Source organism: Dermacentor silvarum, unplaced genomic scaffold (assembly GCF_013339745.2).
Source record: "Dermacentor silvarum isolate Dsil-2018 unplaced genomic scaffold, BIME_Dsil_1.4 Seq592, whole genome shotgun sequence".
Classification (NCBI taxonomy): domain Eukaryota; kingdom Metazoa; phylum Arthropoda; class Arachnida; order Ixodida; family Ixodidae; genus Dermacentor; species Dermacentor silvarum.
The window spans coordinates 1-21,057 of NW_023606481.1; the positions used below are offsets into that span (position 1 = coordinate 1).

The following is a 21,057-nucleotide window of genomic DNA, read 5'->3' on the forward strand; positions in this document are numbered from 1 at the left end:
AGGGCACTAGTAGGTGACAGTTATGTAAGCTAATAATGTGATCAAAGTTGTATATGTGGCAAAGATGTGTACTAAAAGGCTCAACTACAAGCATGATTTGCAGACAGAGCATCATTTGGTTAAAATTTTTAACCAGACTAAGCCTTAAGTTGCTCATATATATGATTAATTTGATTATTTACATAGAACAGAACACCCTGCTGTGTATATTAATCAATTATTTGAGCACAAAGACCTCGAACAAGCCTGTGCAGAAGTGCAGAGCTGTGGCTCGCTTGGCTTCAACCAGTTAAATGGTAAAGAAAGCTAATTGTAGTTAAAGTGTTAATAATTCAACAGAAAAAAATAATGTCCCATGCTTGGCAGATGTGTATTTTGTATACACCATAATATTCTGTGCGATCCCCATCCCCACCTTCCTTTTAAGAGGGCACTCTTGCTTGGTTCCATATAGCATATTTAAATTATCATGAAAATATGGGGGCATTGTATGGTTTGCGGGGGCAGGAGCACTTGCTTAGAATTTTATGATGGCCATATGTATCGTATCATCAGCCCTGGGAGAACTTTATTACTATTCATTTCACAACATGAGATGAGCATTAGTCTGTCAAATTTGTACGCTTGATAGCATGTTGCACATAGTGTAGACTCCTGCTAAGGCAAGATCAAAGGGGCCAAGAAAGCTTGTTCATCTTATCAGAAGTTTGCCTTTACGGAAGAAAACAAACACCATTCTAAGTGCACACAAATATTACTATCTGAAATTGCAAGCGAAAAAAAATTTATTGCAATTGCATGATTCAAAGCATTCATTTATGTACATTTATTTGGGCCAATCAGTAATGTTTGCTTGTTGGCACTTTTAAAATCTGTGTGTTCTCTCAAAACTGAAATTTCACCTGGTTTTCTAAAAGACCGTCCAGTGCCCTCATGTTGAAGCAATGTGTCAAAGTAGTCAGAGCATTGTCAGCGTCACTTGTTCATGCCTCTTTGGCAGTGTGCTCACCATTGCCATCAACCTACAAAGGCACCTCGAGGGTCTCCTGACTTCATGTATCATGTTGTCAGCCCTGCAATGCGTCAGTATCATCGTCATACTGGCAGGGTTTAAGTACATAAAGAACTTCCTGCTTCAGCAGGAGTGAGAGGTCACTCCAAGCCACTCGCTGAGCCAATTAGCAAGCATCAGTGATGGTCACGGAAGCTCGGTGTAACAGAATTGACAATTCATGTAAAGCAAATATTTTCGCATGGAATTCGGGAGTCATTACGGGAGCCTACTGTAGTTGCTGATTTGAGACAATGTTGCAAAGAAGGAACCTTTCAAATATGTACTTGCAGTGGGAAGTGGTCGACAGGCCTGGAGAAGAGCAATGAAGCCAAGACGGGTGCCGACACGACTGCAAGTGGGCCACTTTACCAGATGCGCCCATACCCCAGCCCTGGTGCGGTACTTCGCCTTAATGCTGGAAACCGCCGGCAGCACTCTGATGACGAAGATGATGACTAGTAGCAACACTGTAAATTTCTTTCTCCATCAGCTTACTCAGTCTCATCGTTTTTGTTCTGAAACTAATTCAGCAAGTCATAAATGTTCCTCACTTCCAAGTCACTGCGTTTGTTTTCACTTCACACAGTGGGAGCTGTAAATTTAGTATTCAGCCTGAACAGACTCTCCTGCAGGGATCCTAATCTATGTGTTCTGTCCCAGTTCTAAACAGTTTTCTGCTGGAAAATCTGGGAGTGCAAGCCCTTGACAAGTGAAAATGGCACTATTAACACTTAAAAAGTGCTGTTGAAAGCAAGAAATGTAATAACGGTATGTAGTCACATATTTCTTTATAACAAATGACACGACTTGCTGCAGAATATTGTGCTTCTTTGTGGTAGACATGCGTTGTCAAATACCAGGTTCACTCATAGAGTTAAAATTACCAGCCCCCTCAAAAAAAAGGCAGTAGTGTTACACAACCAGCATCAAACACAACCCTCTAGTTTTGGTGCCGTAAAAGTATTGCATGCTATTGCTCCATAGAATACCATTGGGGTGGCAGAAACAAAGTGGTGCCAGCACTCTGGAATGTCCAGGCTTGTGTTGTTAATTGGTCTATTTTCCACATTTGAAAGAAAACAATACCAAGGAGATTCATGCCAAGCTGCTGGAATTGTATGAATGACCTCTGTTATGCCACTGTGGTCAGATGGTCCAGATGCCTTCGATGTGGCCAAATAGGCCAGGTCTGTAAGACAACAAACAGAGCCACAAACTATACAAAAAAAAATAGGGGTCCTCATGCCCACTGGCAGCCGTCTCAAGAGCAGCAGGTTAGTGTGAGCCTGGGGTCGGTGTACAGCATTCATAATAACTTCCTGCTCATATCCCAGATCTTGTTGCACTAAGTTCCATGGTTGCAGACTCCCATGCAAAAAGACATCCGGAAGAAGTGGCCATGGTAACATTGCAGCTGTATTTGAGAGACCCTGGTGCCTTTCTCACATAGCTCATCAGAATAAACGAATGTCCAGACAAGTTTTGCTGAGATGACCACCCACTTTCGGAGCTGATGCTGGGAGCCTGGCAAGAGAGTGAATGTGCAGCATGCAACAAGAGTGCTCCTAACATATTTTGTGCAAGTCGCCTTAACCATCGACTTCATTAGTACTTTCCTAGCCTCAACCCAGTCTGAGATGAGTCAGTTGAGGTACATGTAGCTTTCTACACTTCACTACCTCGCCTTCCTTTCTTATTGCTGTCCCCCATCCCTCTAGGCTGGCTTCTGAGCCTGACCCCCCTCCACCTTTTCATTTTCTCGTCACAGTGGACAAATATTATATGCATTGTTGCATTACAGAGACCATATTACCAAGCAAACAATAACAGCATTTGAACTTACAGATGCAGAAAAAGGCTAGAACCATGCGTTCATCGGGAATGGTCAAGTTGAGCATCTTCTGGGAGCATGGTAATGTTCTCTACACAGATTGTGCCAGGAAAGGCCAAAATGGCATAGCAGATTTTAACCTGAGCATCAGCTGAAGCTGCAACAAGCATTAAAAACAGACTACTGAAGGCAAAATCACTCGGCACAATTGACATAGCACATATGCTGTTTCAAGCTGGCCATGAAATTTTGGCCTGTCCGCCATAGTCCCATCCTTGTACCCAGCTGCTTCTTTCTATTCCCTCCCACAATGAGCAGGCCGTTTGAAAAGTGTTTTAAATGTGATGAAGTGATTGGTCAAGTGCACTGATTAATCAGAAGTTTTACAATTGTGGCCAGCAGCTGCTCTATCAGTGGCAAAATTGCTTGGTCAGGGCTGGTGGTTATATAGAAAATTAGTAAATTTACGCCTAAAATTCACTTCATGGTAATAATTAAACCTTCACACTGAGAGTTTTCATTTTAGTGTGCTGATGCAGGAAACAAGCTGCTGATGTACAGGACCTTGGAGTCTGGTTGTGTCTCTCGCAAGAGCTTGTAGGCTTGTAAACATCCTGGGTTCAGCCTGATGACCTCTGCGAATAGCATGTGTTTATGGTGGTGAAGCTGGGGTTTAACTGCAGTTTCCACAGCTTTTTGACTATCATTTTGTGTAGGGGAAGTAGCAACAAAGTGGTTTATCTAAGCTTTGTTTCTCCTTTTATTTTCCAAATATATGGCGCCAGTCAAATAGCGAATTTCAAAAAGTTTTTTTTTTTTTTTTTTTCATTTATACATATAATACATTTAACAGCAAAACATGGGGTAACATTGAAACAATCACAGTTATGCTGTGATGACAGTTTTGCCATTCTTCTAGTGAATTGATGAAATTACACCAAATAAGTCAGTCTGAGGGTAATGAATATTGCACCTGACCAGAAAGGGGAAGGGGCAAAAATCATACAGTGAGGCTGCCGTAAAATTACTGCAAGAACAACCATGAACATGGGCACATGTGTCTAATGAATACTTCACACCAGATGAAAATGCATCGCACGCGTCCGGGCGCTGCCGAATTCGCCGCAAGTATTCAAACTCCAAGACTCCAGACAGCTGCTAGGCCAAAAATAAAAAAAAATAAATGCGTGCTGGAGAGCGCGACGAGGCGCTCTCGAGTTGTGCTTCATCACCGGCCCCAGGATGCAAACACCGTCGCGCCTCGACTCCAGGAGCGTGCGCTGCATAAAACCCGGCGCGCTCATGCTGCCCTGCTGGAGGTCGTTAAAAACGGCTGTTCGACCGAAGCAACTTTTGAAATCGAGGTCAACCAGCAGGCAGGCGCGTGACGAGTCCCGCTAGGCGGTCGTCATGCTGGTCGTGCTCGTGGCCGCCCTCCTGGGGCCAGCCGCCGCGTCTCCCCACTCCGAGCTGCCCTGGTCGCGAGTGGCGCCCGGTGTTTCCACAGAAGCCTGCGACTCGGCGCCCGGCTCGGCCGACCGGCTCTACTGGCTCCGCAACGGCCAGCGGCTGCCGCCACCCACGCCCGACCGGTTCTGGGAGCCCGGCGCCTACTTGTGTGTGCGGAAGGGAACCGCACGGTTAGCTTGCAGCGGGCCCTGCTCGTGACGGAAGAGGACGACGGCGGTCTCTGCACCGCGGGCCTTCCCACCGACGAAGACCGAAGTCGCCGCCGTCGCGTGGCAGACGGCGTCCGCGCGCGCAACGCACCCTGGGTGGCGCAGCTGCTGCAGTCCGGACGCTTCGTGTGCGGCTGTAGCCTGATCGCCCAGCGGTGGGCCCTCACGGCCGCCCACTGCCTGCCAGAACGGAGCGACACCCAGTTGGCCGTGTTGCTGGGAGCGACGCGCCAGAGTGGCCCGCGGATCGGCGTGCTGCGCGCCGTGCCGCATCCGGACTACGTGCGCGGGACCCCGTCGCGAGAGCACGACGTCGCCCTGCTGCTACTGGAACGGCGCGCCGAGCGGCTGACCGTGGCCTGCTTGCCGCCAGCCGGGGGCTACCTCGAGCGCTTCTCGCAGGGCGTCCTCTTCGGCTGGGGCCGCGTCGGACCCCGCGGCGGCCCCGCGCTTAAACTGCAGGAGGCATCGCTGCCCATCACCAGCCGCGAGCGCTGCGAGGCGGCCGTGGAGCACGTGGCGCCCACAGCGTTTTGCGCCGGATTCGGCGAGGCCTACCGTGCCGACGCCTGCGAAGGGGACAGCGGGGGCCCTTGGTCGGATTCGTGGACGGGCGACCCGTGCTCTTGGGCCTCGTCAGCTGGGGGCACGCGTGCGCGAGGCCCTTCACCTTCGGCGTGTACACGCGCGTGGACAGTTACCTGGCATGGATCCGTGGTCACGTCACGAGCGCCTCTGTAGACTGATCATGTCGCGGCTTTTGTACCGAAATAAATACGCTGTTCCGGCATTGATGAACATGCTTTTGCGGTGATTGCCAACGTCGGATCAGTGCACAGCGTTGCGAAATATCCTCTGGAGGCACTGTGCCGCGTATTTAGATAGTTGTACACATCGCATTAAAAAGAAATCGCAGGAACATACAGATCGTCAGGGAAGCGTGAATTGCTGGACTCGGTAATTCGTGTTCTTATGCGGAAAAAAAAAAAAAAAAGCGATAACCAAGAAGCAGGACCAGGAGGAGACCCACGCATACACAGTCGCTGGCGACTCTGTGTGTGCCTCCTACTGGTCCTGCGTCTTGGTTATCGCTGTTTTTTTTTTTTTTTTTTTTTTTCCTCGCTTTAGATCGTCAGTGAAATGCTCAGAGATATTGTGCATTGTGTGCTGCGTGGAGACGACGTCAAAGCTTGGAACTTGACTGCCAAAAAATGGTATTGTTGCCCCTCCACGTGGACGACGTCGGGCATGTGATGAAACACATTATGTATATCTGCTTCGGGTGGACGTCCTTCGCTCACTGTTGCGATTCTCTCGGGGTTGCAACTGAGGAGGTAATCTTTCTTGTATGTTTGCGTAACAAACGTTAAGATTTGATCTGCTTTTGTGTAGTATGTATACGATTGTATAATATATATGCAGCTTAATTGACATCGTACACAAAAGGTTTATGGCCTTTAGGGCTTGTCCCCGAACAAAAATCAACATCTATCTTGCGCCCCCTTCCTTTACCACTCTTGAGCTCGCCACTTTCCTGTTGGACTGCCAGGGTTGCCATGGCCATTGTTCCCCGTGATCTGCTTTGGAACAGTGCAAAAATAAAGGCACGGTCATTATAGCTGCACGAGCGCCATCAGTGGTTGCGTCCGCATTTTTTTTTTTTTTTTTTTCTCTCTTTTGAGCAGGCCATTGCACTGTCTTCCAGCTTCGATCATTGGTCAAAAGGAGGTTGCAGGCTTTTTGATTTAAATAAATGGACATGATGTACGTGTAAGCGCTAGAACCTTTCCTCACATTGTCTACGTTTATTAGCCTTACCTTAATAAGTACGTTTTTCCTTTCTCGGAAGATGTAACGTTTAAGTGTATTTGTGTTGTGGAAATCGAGTTCTAAAAGGAAACCTTGGGCTGCTGAGCACGAGGTCGCGGGATCGAATCCCGGCCACGGCGGCCGCATTTCGATGGGAGCGAAATGCGAAAACACCCGTGCACTTAGATTTAGGTGCACGTTAATGAACCCCAGGTGGTCCAAATTTCCGGAGTCCCCCACTACGGCGTGCCTCAAAATCAGATCGTGGTTTTGGTACGTAAAACCACATTTTTGAAAAAAAGAAAAAGAAACCTACGTCACATATGTATGACTGCGCGATAAATCAACCCTTGGAACGCTGCAAGATAGTTTGGCCCCTGTAATGGGGGCCGGGAGTAAGGGGCGGGGGTGGGGGTAAGCCCTACACACGCCTATGCCACTTCAAGAATGACATGTGAAGACACAGTCGAATCCTAATATATCGAATCTGAAGGGGATCACAAAAAGTTCGCTATATGGGTAATTCGGCATATAAAATTGAAATTTTATAGAGAAATTTTCAAGGGGATTTTACGGATGTTCTATATACACAATAATTCGTTATAAGTGGGTTCGATATATCCGGGTTCGACTGTAATACGTGCATACCGTTCCTGACCTGAAAGTAATACAGGGCGTGCAGCGTTAAAGAAAGAGCTGCACGATAGATGGTGATTACTAGAGACCGGATTTTAGGCAAATGCCTTTTTTGTTCCTTGCGCTCCTATCGCCCCACTTTGATATATGAGCATGAATAAGAGGTTAAGAAGGGCTTTTATAGTGTTTTTATGGTGCCTATAAATGCCTCTTTTGGCGTTTGTGCCTAAATGCCTGTAAATGCCTATAAATGCCTATTTCCAATATCGGCACCTATATGAACACTATTTAGTCTCAAGTTTCGCTTTCGAGGGCAGTTAGAGATTTTATTCATGTTACCGGGCAACATTGACTGTTTGGAACTCTATGGGGTTCAACCTAGTCCTTTAGTTCAACCAACTCCCGAAAACAACTGTTAGCAGCATTGAAATGGGACGCGCCCGCCAGCATACGCCGCCGCGCTGACATTGCGCGAGCAGTTGGCGAATGCGAACCGCGGAGAGCCGTCAGGGGAAAGGAAAGTGAAGAGCAAAAGAAGAAAAATGTGATGTGCACGCGGCTTTTGTTTTCTTTTGTAATTTACTTTTTAAGGTGTTCACCGCCGTCGGGCGTTTCTTCTCAGCGTATGAGATCATTCTCAATCCAAGAGGCACAATATTTAATCCAAAAATCTGGAGATGGTGGTAGTTTGCTATTGTTTCCACAACCTTCACAGTGATTCTTAGACTACGTTCCGCGCCCTCTCCAAACAGATTTCTTCAAACATGTGCACTTCAAATGGGCGGAAGTGTATTTGGCAGTGTTGGGACGCCTTGCCTGTACAATTCGGATAATGTCATTCTATATGAGAAAATTGCCAAGAGTTGTACCTAACAGTCCTCGTGTAAGAACATGCTAATTTCTTAATAAATCGTTGTCTCTCTTGCATTTGTTATTTGTCTGTTTTTGTTGTGTCTTAATTTAATTGCGTCAGGCAGACATAAAGTATCGCTTTTTCTAATCAGTATTTCCAGCTTTCAAGTATTCTTTTTCATGCCTGTTTCACTATATGCGACGCTCGAGTACAGTGGCCATTGAACATGAATATGAGCAGTGTGCTTATTGAATTAGGCCAATTGATCGTCGTTAGTTCAGCAGTTTTATGGGACAATTGCACGGCTATGTTCAACTTTTGGCGCCTTTGTGCCATCGTAGTCATAACATTTCTTGTTTTCCTATCGTAAATATAGGCCGCGCACGTCTTCGTTTGAAATTATTTGCATTTATGTAAAAATTTATTGTGCCTATATTTAGGACGTTGGAGGCCTAAAACGTTGTTTCAATTGCCTGCCTATTTTTGGCGCCTAAAACGCTCTTCTTTAATGCCTAAAGATCCGGCCTCTAGTGATTACTGTTGGAGAACAGTTGAGGCAAGTCGCCAAGGGGGTGCGAATTACAGTGCGATTATTGTTGGGACGAGATAAGGATGGTGAAATAGTTTAAAGTGTACCCTTCGAGAAAAATTTGCATCCTTTGGGGCTCTGGACCCCAACTTCTAGCGAGCGCAACGTTGCGCGCTTTCAGACTATCAGGTTACCATGAATTAACGGCATCCGTGTATCAGCGTGACATATAGCGTACCTGACAGAAAAGTACCGGGTGCGCTGAAGAAAGGAAGTGCACACACTATTGTAAGTGCCGCAAAGCATGTAAATTTTTTTAATTACATGCTCTAAAAAATTTTGCACCCTTTGGGGACGGTATCCCCAAACAATAATCGCCTTGTGTGTCTTCCGCCCGGTAATTCCAGATCACGAATGACATGCGCGTTATCAGCGTGACACGTACACTCTTAAAAAAAGTTTGCCCCTTTGGAGTTAATCTTGTCCCACAAAAATTATCATCTGCCTTACTTGCGTTTGCTTTCTTGAAAACTATAGACGCTCGCTACTTTCCTGTCGAGAATGCCATGTCACGCTGAGAACGCGCATGCCGTTTGTGACCTTGAAGTACTGCAGGCTCGCAACGTTAAATGAAGGAAATGTGGGCAAGATAGATGACGGTTATCGTTGTGGGACAAGCTCCGAAGGGCGCAAAGTTATTTAAGAGCGTAGCATTGATGACAGCAAAGTATATACTAAAAAAAAAAAGAAATGTATACAGCCTTTTGGGCGTATTTTGCTCAAACTATACAGCACTCTTAAAATAGCGAGCGCAGGCGTTTATAGAAAGGAATTGCAAGCAAGACAGATGACGATTATCGTTTGGGGTCAAGCTACGCCCCAAATGGTGTAAACTTAATTTTTAATAATAAAATGGTGTAAACTTTGAATACAACCCAAAGTTTACACCCTTTGGGTTGTATGTTGCTCCCAAACAATAATCGTCATCTGCCTTGCTTGCGTTTCTTTTCGTGAAAACTCAGAGCTCGTTACTTTCCTGTCGAGAATGTCATGGTTGATAACGCGCGTGGCGTTCATGACTATATTTATAGGAAGTACCGAACTCGCAGCGTTAAGGGGAGAGGAGGGTCAAAAAACGGCGATTTTCATTAAAAAAACTGGTTTTGTGTTTTTAGTTGTTTCAGCAACATTGATCTCTCCTATTTCACATATGAAGAAATCAGAGCCAGAAATGATCGGGAAAAGTATAATAAACTCGATTAAAGCCCTCGAGGTGGCAAGAAAAGGCACAGATAAGACACATTTCTAAGCGCGCGATGCGTCAAACCGCGGTTTCACACGCCATTGGGCTCGTGCAAGGTGGTAGGCCAAAGCTTTTTCTCTCCAAGGTTAGCTTTGCCACATCACAATCTCCCTGAGAAGTAATAATGATAATTAACAGAAGTAAATAACTTTTAAAACTTTCAATCGCATTTTTCTCAACTTCATATTTTGGGCAAAAGAAGGCGTTTGTGCACAACATTTTATGTACTTATTGTGGTCCAATCAAGACCACACTTGATGGGCGTAATTTTTAGGATATGTAGAATGCACTTATCTAGGATTTAATGCAATCAAGTAATTTTTTTAAGGGTGAAAATTTTTAATGTACTCGGGCACCAGCCACTGAATATGAAGCACCAGATACGAAATTCTCTTAAAATGTTGCCTGTAAAGGGAATCACATTATCTTGCTTATTAGCACTCAGTGGAGTGTTAGGGACAAGAAAAATAATTTTGCACTGCTCTATCATGCTAACTGCTAAGTCCAGCAGCTGCACAAACATGCACTGTTTCTCACTTATGCATGGTACTTAGGACATGAAAGCATCGAGATATCCTAAAACTAAAAGTAGATTTCGAATGAAGAGATCTAGCTCTATAAGTGGTAAAATTTTCATTCACCCAGCATTATTATTTAAAAAGAAATGTTTCTGAGGAGCATCTCCCCTTAAAGAAAGGAAATGCGGACAAGACAGAGGCGAACTCGAGAAAAATTCACTTAGGCATCCACAAAGCGTTTACATTGTTTGTAAATGCATAAATTCACGAAAATTAAAAACAAAACAAAATTTGCGAATGATTGCTTCTCATTTCAATCACGAGATAGAGTAGGAAGAGCGGTGCAAGAAAGAAAAACAACGAGTACAGCCGGCAGACGATAACTTTTCCTCCACTTGCCTTCGCAGGAGGGGAAAAAAAAATCTGATTACAAGAAGATTCATATAGTGCAATGCAGTAATAATGAATGCAATAATAAACAACTTGATCTAGTTATATGAACGACGAAATATAAAAGAATCACGCAGACGATATGTATACGCGGACCACACATAGACTGCGAGAACCTGCAGAAGGCATGTAACTTCAGCCTTGGCTACATGCAGCTTTCTTGAGGTAATTACAGATGGGATAATATAAACGATCACATTATGGTATACTGCTGTGTGACATTATGTAAGTCAGAGCAAAGCAAGGGATCGATCATCAGTTATCACAGATTTATAAAAGCTTCGCGATGCATATTTGACGAGCCGAACAAACACTGTGGGGTCTCACATGTGCTCTTGGGACAAAGGAACGACAACACAGTAGTGCAAACAATCAAAAGGGCATTTATTGCACCTTTCATACACTAATGCACACTAGCCGAATTACAACCAATAGAACATTCACATAGGTGCGCGGACAAATCAAGGAAGTCCGACTCACCGCGACCGGATAGCGAGCGAATATGTTCACCCCATGCTATGATACCCTCGCCTAGTCGTTCACGTGTACGGTCACTCGAACGGTGGCGCGTTCGAACGATCCGTGTTCGTCCATACCGGTGCCCCGCTCCGAGCCACGCGAGGACGTCTCGCGAAGCGTGGATCGGCGCACGCGCGGGTCGTCCGCGTCGCTCACCGGACCGAACCCAAAGAGCGAGCGCCTTCGATCGGGAGCGACTAAATCCCGGGAGCGACTAAATCCCCACCAGAACACACCAGTGTTGCCAGATGTCGTCTTGTGCAGGTTCCCTAGATTTGCGAGGCGGATATGTCCCTGCATTGACTACCTGTGCTTTGTCCCACACTAGCTCCTTGTAGATATCGAGCACACGAAAATGCCAGTGTTGTGAAACAGATTATTTTTGCAGGCTTCCACAAGAGAGAGAATGTCCATGGCTCTATTATAGTGAAGTCACGCGACTGCGTGCCGCGCTCCGCCTTCTACGGCGGTGCGCCAGATTTCAACGTGTGTGCACGCAGGAGATGAACGTGGGCGCAAGGTTTACACTTGCAGCTTATTCTGAAGAGAAATGAAACTATATTGCATTTATTTATGAGAAATCTAAGTTAGCACCTGTTTCGACAGGGTAGATGAGCCTCAGCTAGGCGACTGGCCACGACCGTCTGGTGCTGAGCGATCGGGCAGTGAGGATACGCTCTCTCGACTCGTTCTTGACTCCTTTTATGCGCCCCCCCCCCCCCCCCCCCCCTCTCATTCTTAAAACTATTTTATGTTACGTTAGTCACTGTCGCACTTTTCAACATTCACCTGATTTTTAAACGGCGTGGCGGCGCCCAGCATTCCTATATTTGTTTCTGCGTAGACTTCAAAGCCATTCACTTACCTGCCCTCCCACCTGCTTGTTGTGGCGGTTTCTTAGATTCCCTGGCCCAGCCCACCCGTCCTTGACATACCTAGCTGTGCGCAAATCAGCGTTCTGTAGGTCGCTCGATCTTGTCGATGCTCAACACATTTAGCAAATGTAATGCTATCTATTCCGCAAGACAGTTGCTAAACTTATGGTGGTGCAGTTTATTTTGCAATCAGCATGTCATTAGCACTGCATGGTTCCAGCTAGCAGGCTGACCTGAACCGATTATTGTAAAAATTTTGCTCGTCTGAGGAAAACCTCGATCTCGGTTCCGTTTGTGCCTTTGCATATTCTGCATCTATATAGCAGCACACACTGCACGGCTTATCGATTCACAAGTTCAAACATGGATGAAATAAAAAAAACATATAAAGGAGGTACTTGTTGCTTACAAGAGTTTATTACATTTAAAAATATTGTGATGCCCAGTTCATAATAATAAGCTTTGCCCATTTCAATAAATATATACCGGGGTGTGATGCCACGGACTGTTTTAAATGTTTGGCGGTCTTATTTTACCACGCAGTATTAATATTATGATTGTGCTGGTGTGTTTCACAAATTTATTTATTCACTCTTAAATTACTTTGAGTAAAACGCTGAAGAAATAAACATCGTCATCATACTTGGTGTCATTATTATATTTATTAGGCATTTTATTTGCTGTTGGATTCCTCGTGCTAAAGCAAGGAAATTGCATTTGTGCAAGCTGCTTGACCCCCCCCCCCCCCCCCTCCTCCTCTCCTGGCAGAGATCCTGGGTGCGCTAGACACAAAGTTCCTGAAGTAGGGTAAGAATGCTGATTGTACTAAAAGTCGGCATCAAGAGCAGCCGAGTGTGGAGAACGAAGTTGAGTATAATTTATAACAATAAGTTAACAGGAAGCACGAACTTAATATCATGTTCCATAGCGAACCATGGCGAATCCCCACCTCGTGGGTACGTGCCAAAACCTGAAGGAAGATGACGAGACGCGTCGAATTACAGAGAATGAAGAAGATCTCAGTAAAAGAAAAAAAAATTAAGGCTTTGGAAATGCGCTGTGTCGCTACATCGCTTGAATGCTAACCGCATTAACGTCGACATTCATTGTGAGTTGAGTTTTGCCTGAATATTCTACCCCGTTCTTTTCGTGGGTGACAGCAGTGAAGATTTGAAATTCGCGCTTTTTGAAGTTTTTTCTAGTAGCGGCGAGATGGCGCAAGTGGCGTTTATAGATTTTTAAAGGCAACTTTCAAGGACTCCACGAAACATATGTAGCGATATGTATCGTATGCAGCACTATAGTGAACAGAAGCATAATCACCCCAGATCATTTGTTTGTCTCAATGTCTCAATCTCTTCCTCACATACTACTGCTATCGTGTAAAATGCAATGTGCGATCGTCTGCTTCATAAGCGAAGTGGCTGTGAGACGGTGATTTCTTAAATGATTAAAGGGAAAGTTCAAATTTGTCAACGAGCAAATAACGAAGTATCAACATGTGACAGCGGTAGTTTAATTTCAGTATATGGGATGATTTGCATAAAATTTGGCTCTGGTGGTATTTTTCAAAACCGCGAGTGAAACCGAGCCACCAAGCCGAGAACCAACGGATAGACAGATGAAGACGAGCGAGGGTGAAAGAGCGAGCGAAAGGGCAGTGGGAAGCCTGGAAAGCTACTCGCGCTTCTTTTGGCAGATGCTGGATAGGCCTAGTGGTTATAAACTATGGTACGGTGACAGCTGAATGGGACGGTGGTTCCCTGAAACCATCCTGAGTATACCCGCATCTTGTATCGTGGTGTTCCGGGTCTTCGCCGTGTCATTGCGACATATGTCGCCGCCCACTACGTGACTGACCCAAATGCGCTGCGGGAGTCATTGTTATGTTCACCGAAAAGAGCTCGGTTCCTGACATCCATCGTGTACATTGACCTTTTCAGTTTTTGATGGTACCAAGGTGTGGACTTGGAGACTCCTCATGAGTGCGAAAGCGGAAACGAGGAGTTGCCACCGCCTTCGGTCAGTGCTCGCGGCATTTCGAGGGCTGCACGTCGTCTTCGACACGTCCAGGATGTAGCCAGTGGAGCAATGGCGTAGGCCGTGACCCTGGCCAACAGGTGATCTTCTGCTACTGGAAGGGAGTCTGGCTTTACGTAGGCGTTCCGCTGATGAGATCATGTTTCGAGTCGTCGAGGGGCAGCAGGGCGTAACGCGCGTCTACCGGATTAGCACCAACGAGCTCGTCTGCACCGTGAAAGAGAAAAGTACAAGCAAGACCAATGTCCCGCTGTCGTCAACATATCCGCCTCGCCTGCGCTGTCCTCGCCGATGCACTCCTGGCATCAACAACTACAAGCCGCTCGAGCTGAGCAAGGAGCGCTTCTTGTCTCTTCTCGAGCTGCAGCCGATCAGTGGTGCATGTGGTCCGCGGGCCGTCGTCGAGCGCCTGCCAGCTGACTGCGACGGCGGTGAGTGGCCCGGTGCCCAAGCGGCGGTCGTCAACTACAGCAAGTACTGCTGCTCGCGAGGTCGTCTGCACGCGCCAGCGTTGCCAGTGTCCTACCCCGTCGTCTATCGTGCCGCGAGACAGCATCGTTACCTAGGTCACCAGTACAGTTTCAACAAGCGCGAGCGTTGGAAGCGTGTGCGCGAACTCCGCACTGGTCTGAGCCGCCGGGCTCTGCATCAGTTGGACAGGTGCAAAGACTTGCGTGTCAAGCTGCGCCGTCTGACACCGTCGGAGGTGGCGCTTTGGACTAATGGTCATATGCGACTAGGCAGGACTCCTCTGCGGGAGCTTCCCAGCTTCTTGCGGCCCGTGCGTTGTGTGCTTCCGGACGTAGTGCAACTGAATGCGCTCAAGGCGGCCAAGCTGTCCATGTGTGCTTGTGACCACCGCACACGGCCTGGCGCGCTTACAGTGTCACAAGCTTCTTCACCGTTATTCTGAAGGCGGCGCTACTTGCTCATGTCCCAATTCTTGGGATAAATGGTATTTAGGTCTTGCCAAAGGTTCTCATTCAGTGCTCAGGCAAAGAGCTGATATTCTTCCATGCATGTGTACTTACATATGCAGTTGTTGATGTGTCACACCTTTCATACTTCATTGTAACAACAACAACAACAACAACAACAAAAAAGCGTGTTGATACAGAGTAGTATGTGCTAATATCAGCTTTGAGGATGGTGGAGCGCATGCCACAAATTATGTGCACTGTGCCACATTTTAGTTTTGCTTTGCAGCCATGCACAGCAATTGACTGTCGTGCTTGCCACTGCCCCTAGCAGCCCATACATGACAAACCCTTTGCAGTGACATGGGTAATTCAAATGGCTGACATTCAGGATACTAGAACACTATCTTTTGTTTGGAAATGTCCCTTGCATCGTGAAGCTTTGAGCAAGTGGCACCATCTCTGCAAAAATTATAACACGCAAACAGCGTGGCGTTGACTTCAACTGTACAATGCACCACTTCTAGCTCTTACTGGCTGTGGGTGCTAAGAAAGTGCGATGATAGTACCAGACATACCTGTCAGCATTGCGGCCTCCTGTGGCACTATTATTAATGTACATATGAAGTTTGCGATTGTGAAGGCAGAAGTGTTTACAGGTGGCAGCTTGTGTGCAATGGCTTTAGGCAATTGAGGTCATTGCTGTATCATCTGTTGGGTCAAAATTCCTCTCAAGTCTCCTTTTGCACGTGCAAATCAGTGTTGGGTTATGATAGCATTTCACAATGGTATTCATTTCTCCAGCAAGCCGTTGCCTTTCTGCTCAGAGACACTGTGCAATTTGACATCAGAATATGTGTGATACAAATTGGGTAATGTCACTCAAACATTAAAGAAAATCTGGCATTTTGCTTCTTTTTAACATTCTCTGTCAGCATTTTTTTTTTTTTAATATCAACATGTGTTGCGTGTGACTCTGGCACATTACATTCTTGTTTACTTTTAATTATATCGCCATTGATGGTGATACAGCAGTTGCATTGCATATGGTTGTGTTTGCTTTCATGCAAGGGATGCTTTGAATTTGTGAACGCACTGTCTGTAGATGATGTAGAGTTTATGAATGAACAGTACATTGGTGCTGAAAAATGGGAATTTTATTCTGTTTAATAGAGTTTACTGTCAAGTTTCAAGCACACTTAAGCTCAATGTGCTTAAATGCAGCTTAGAGGAACACTGTGGTTATTTACTAAACTGTTTTCTAAAACAGACAATCACGTCAGTTTTTTTTTTTGTTTTTTTTTAAACATGTTTCAAAGGCTTTTTAAATTAAATTTGCATTCCAGCTCTATCCTATTGCATGTGAGCGAGCCTCCTCTTGAAGCAGCTGATCTGGCTTTCTGAAATGGCTTTTTTATTTGCTGAACACTGCTTTCTTAAATTTCTGTGAAGGGCATACTCAAGCCATGCTTGCATGTCATGACCATAATCAATGGAATGGGTGAAGCTGTGCTGAGACACAAGGTGGCGTTGTGTAAGTTGCTCCTTTAAATGGTTTCTAGACGTGGTCATATACTGAAACAAGTGTTGAGAATGCAAATCTGCAGTGGACTTCCAGAGGCACCCGACTGCCAAGTATCGGTGTGTGTGTTAACCTTGGCTGGTGTAAATATGGAAGCCAGAAATAAGTGTTGTTAAAAATTTTAAAGAACAAAGGTTTCATTACAAGCAAAACCTGATGTCTGCCTGATTCATTGCAGTATGGGGCAATGCTGATATGTGTTAACAGAGGTGATAAAGAAACAGGCCCTTACTTATGTCCCATTACCCTGAAATTGTTGGCAAGAGGTACGGAACATTGTGGCAATAAAAAGGTTTGATATTTACAGTATAGCAGAAATTACCACATTAGGGTTGCCACGCGATCGGCATGCGAGCTGTTACTCAATCCTTCCATGCCTGCATATCCAAGATTTTTGAAGTTGAACTTCAGGCTGGTATTTCGTGTCAATTTATTTTTTGTGGACAAAGCTTTCATGTATAAATCAAAACAGCCTTCTTATTGTTTGAACCATTGAGTGTGGTCGACGTTACATTTTATTTTCTTGTAATATAAATTCACAAGTATTTACAGTTTGCCTCTGCACTACATCAGAAGAAAGCTGGAGCACTAGATGAAATGTGGTTTGAGGACTAACAGATGCAAAATGGAGTGCCTGGCCTGCAATACAGAAAGGTCTTAAACAAAGAACAAGAATTGGATGGCACAACAGTCGAGGGAACGACTTCGTTCATGTATTTTAGCGCTCTGATGCATAAAGGAAGTAGCATGGAGTGTCAGTAGCTGTAGAGTCAAGACAGGATGGCAAGGTTTGTTGTTTTAGTTTAGTGAAACAAGGCACCGGCTAAGTAAAAATGACAAGTTGGAATCTACAGAAGTTTCAAGTGGCTAAAATGCAGATGCTGAAGTAGATGCGGTGGAGTGATTGAGAATGTTTGTGAATGCATTGTCCAAGGAACAGTTACAATTGTAGGCACTGCAGGAAAGGTCAAAGGGACAGTAAAGATAAATAATAAACTGTACTGGTAAATTATACTTCTGCTTAACAAAACTTCCACTCTTAGTGTGAAAGGAAGCTTGGGGAAAATAGAAAAGGCGCAAAAATGAAAGATAGGTGGCGGCACTACCATGAAGTTTTCATACCAGCTCACCGTGATGTCGTGGATTTTGAGTGTGTTTATTCGGGCCCAGTTAAATTATTTATTGATAAAGATGGCCTGCATTGTATTCCAAAGGAACCAAAGATACAACCTAGCAAGTTTCATGAACTTTTTCTGCTCTAAAACAACCCATGTACAAGAAAACAGTTTCAAATCCATGATGTCACGAGGACATACAGGCATAAGTTTCAGCGCTGAATGTAAGAAATATTAAGTTTGGTCTTCATTTTGTGCAGCAATATTAATCATTTTTCTGCCAGTGGATGAAAACAGTCTTGGAAAAATATGTTACCATTTTAAAATGATTTTTGATCTTTAGTGGTTTTTAAATAAGGAAGAGAAAGACTGTGGTTGTGTGATCATAAGTGACACCTGTATCTGCAATGATGACCCTTTCTGGTGGCAAGAAGAAAGTGAGGTCAGCCTGAAAAAAGGAGATGAGACAATATTAATAAAGGTGGATCTCAACCCCGAGATGCTGCAGAAGGAGCGGGCGACTGATGGGCAAAGTGGAAGAGACTTGTCAAGGACAGTGACCACATGTACAAATTGGATGTAGTTTATATAAGAACAAGTAGCAGCAGTGATGAAGATGATGCTACACTGTAGTTTCCTGGTTCCCTCCTTGTTGGGCTGTCTCCACTCCTACATATGAACCTACTGTCTACCTGCTCTTTCTGCAAGAGATTGTCATTCGATTATCGGATGTCTGGAAGCACTCTCAACATTGTACCAAAAGCATTATCAAAAGGCGACTGTTTTTTTTTTTATTTTTTTTTTTTTTGTGAGTTATGTCTGGGGCTCTGGTGTCTGCATCAAAAATGCATTTCAACTCCACTGGATTTGTATGTGGTGCACAAAATTGCATGGTAGCTCAGCCATGTCCCCTCCAGCTTTGCTTGCCTCAAGAAATGCAGAGTAGAAACTGAACATACCACAACAAAAAGATGTGTGGTTTAAAGCAATCGACAGCATTTATTCACTTTACATCCACTTGGTTGGCACTGTGCAGTGGTGCATGTTTGCCCTGCTCTTTATCAAATGAAGACTATTTAACAAAGAGGATGGCTGGATTGTGTGCACTGTTTGTCCTTCTTGATCCCATACTATTGGTGTATGCATTGGCTCTACATTATCTTCACAACAGCTTAAATCCACCCGCAGCAGCCAAGCTATGAGGCCTCAAGCTATGCACAAACTTATGGGTTCATTTCCAGGCCCTGTCAACTGCATCACAAGGGGACATAATGCAAAAGACATACATACAGAGAGAGATGAATTGCAAACATTCCGGGCAGAAAGCAACCATCACTTATCCTTTGTCTTAATCTGGTAGTGCTTACTTTTCTTTTTTGTGCTGTAATCAATATCGTACAAAGAGATGGCTCTTGTTAAAGACTGATGAAGTTTAACTTGAAGCCCTTCCTTGCAGCGTGTCTCGTAGCCCAGGTGCAACTTTACAGCATAATTAGTTGCACAATTCTTGCAGCACATAGATTTACTGCAATTAGCAGAAAAATGCTGCCATTTTCTAGGACAACCTAACTTAATTATGGACACCTATGATTGCTGATCTTAATTATTATAATTCCTATCTTGTCTGCAGCTGGTGCATCATAGCCTTAGTAACGCTTTTGCACCATAAAACAAAGCAATTATAAACAGATAATAGTTTATATGTATAGAGAACCTTCAGTCATGGCACCACCAAGTAACATTGCCTTACTGTGCCTTTATTGTCTGTGCAGGAAGAGTACGCAATAGGTACAATAAAAAGAGGCCTCCAAATTCTCTGCAGATGACTGAACTCACTGTAGCCTTGCTGTTGGGCCAATACAAGAAGACATTTCTCCTCTCTAGAGCTTCCAAGTCTAAGCTCCAAAATCTAACCAATGCAGGGACCCCAAGGCCCCGATGACTTGGGAACAGTTCTTGGAATGTGTGGTGGCAGGGTGTACAGGCTTGACAGGGTAGTTTGAACCACAAAGTGCAAGTCATGCAAACCATGAGATTGAGATGCTACTCGAAGACGAAAGCTACACGTTGAATATCTTTAGCTACTTGCATACAGTGACAGTAGCTTACAAACATAATAGCTTCCTTCCTTCTCTCCTATTTTTGAGTTCTGTTTGTTTTGAAACTGGAGCACTAAAATTAAGTGTACTTTTTCAGTTTAGATATAAAACTGGAATAGTTAAACTTTTTCAAAGAGAATTTTGAGAATTCCACATTTTGGTGCTGTTTTTATAGGTAGGAGGAATTGTGGGGAAGAACATACATTTTGCAGGTCACAATATACTGTACTTTGTAAAAGTTACATTTTCTGCATAAAAGTGTTTTGTATTCATTTTCTCTAGCAGACACTGCTTTGCCTCGCCATGCATGTTCTCAACCCTAGCACTTTTGCCTTCATGTAGGACACGTTTGGCCTCTGCAGGTGCTCTCATAGAAGGGCTTTATCTGAGCATCGGAACAGCTGTTTGGAATAAATTGACTTTAGAAGCATTTGGAGGCATGGAGTGGTGCAATACAACCATGCCAATAAAGTATTTGGTTAGTACAATTCCCGAGGGCTCGTTTCCAACAAGTAGCCACTTTGCCTTACAGTGAAGGTTCATCTGCAGTCACCAAGGAGAATGAAGGTCTAAATAATTGAAAAAAATTGGTGGAGACAGTTCCAAGATTAGACCCAAGAACCACCAATTTACACTTTTATCCAGATTGTCCTCTTACTCACAGAAGTCACATTATACCTTGCCGAATGCTATATGAAAGTAGTAATCAAAACATTATGAATAAACCTTTACTCATGTCGTAGCAGTTTTTGATAGAAGTTATGCTATAGCCCTGTGCTGGGGGGATCATGCCTAACATGCAATTATCATTTATCAGTAGCTTCTCGAGTGTAATCAAAGTGTGGTAGCAAAAATGAGGTTTATTTCAGAGTGAGAAATAAAGTGCAGAATAAGAGCAGCTAAAGTGAATTCTTGATCAAGAACATGATTGGAAAATTCTTTTAAGTTGACTAGAGAATGTAGCTTTTTGGATAGAAATCAAGCTTAATTTAAATATAAGACAGGCTTGGAGTGCAAAAATTGTATCTAATTGGGTCTTATGCAAATATAAACAGCCCTACTCATAAGTGGTTTCAATGAGCAGAACTTCATAACCTAATTGATCTTACCTGATCTTCATGAACTAAACGACATCACAACAAAAATTATGAAGTGTGTGCAATATTATGCCAAAATGAAAGCACCACTATAATTGCATGGTGGCTACAAAACATATTAGACAGTTTTAGCTTGTCCATGTACATATTA

At 44.4% G+C, this 21,057-nt stretch overlaps 1 protein-coding gene and 1 pseudogene across 1 annotated transcript; both read left to right on the top strand.

Moving 5' to 3' along the window:
• The first annotated feature begins 6 nt into the window (after nucleotides 1-6).
• Nucleotides 7-5,488, top strand: LOC119435277 (serine protease 33-like; annotated as a pseudogene).
• Nucleotides 5,489-14,227: 8,739 nt separating this feature from the next.
• Nucleotides 14,228-16,901, top strand: LOC119435276 (uncharacterized). Its single transcript, XM_037702190.2, has one exon. The coding sequence runs from the start codon at nucleotides 14,236-14,238 to the stop codon at nucleotides 15,007-15,009; it is 774 nt and encodes a 257-aa protein (XP_037558118.1). The 5' UTR covers nucleotides 14,228-14,235; the 3' UTR covers nucleotides 15,010-16,901.
• The last annotated feature ends 4,156 nt before the right edge of the window (nucleotides 16,902-21,057 follow it).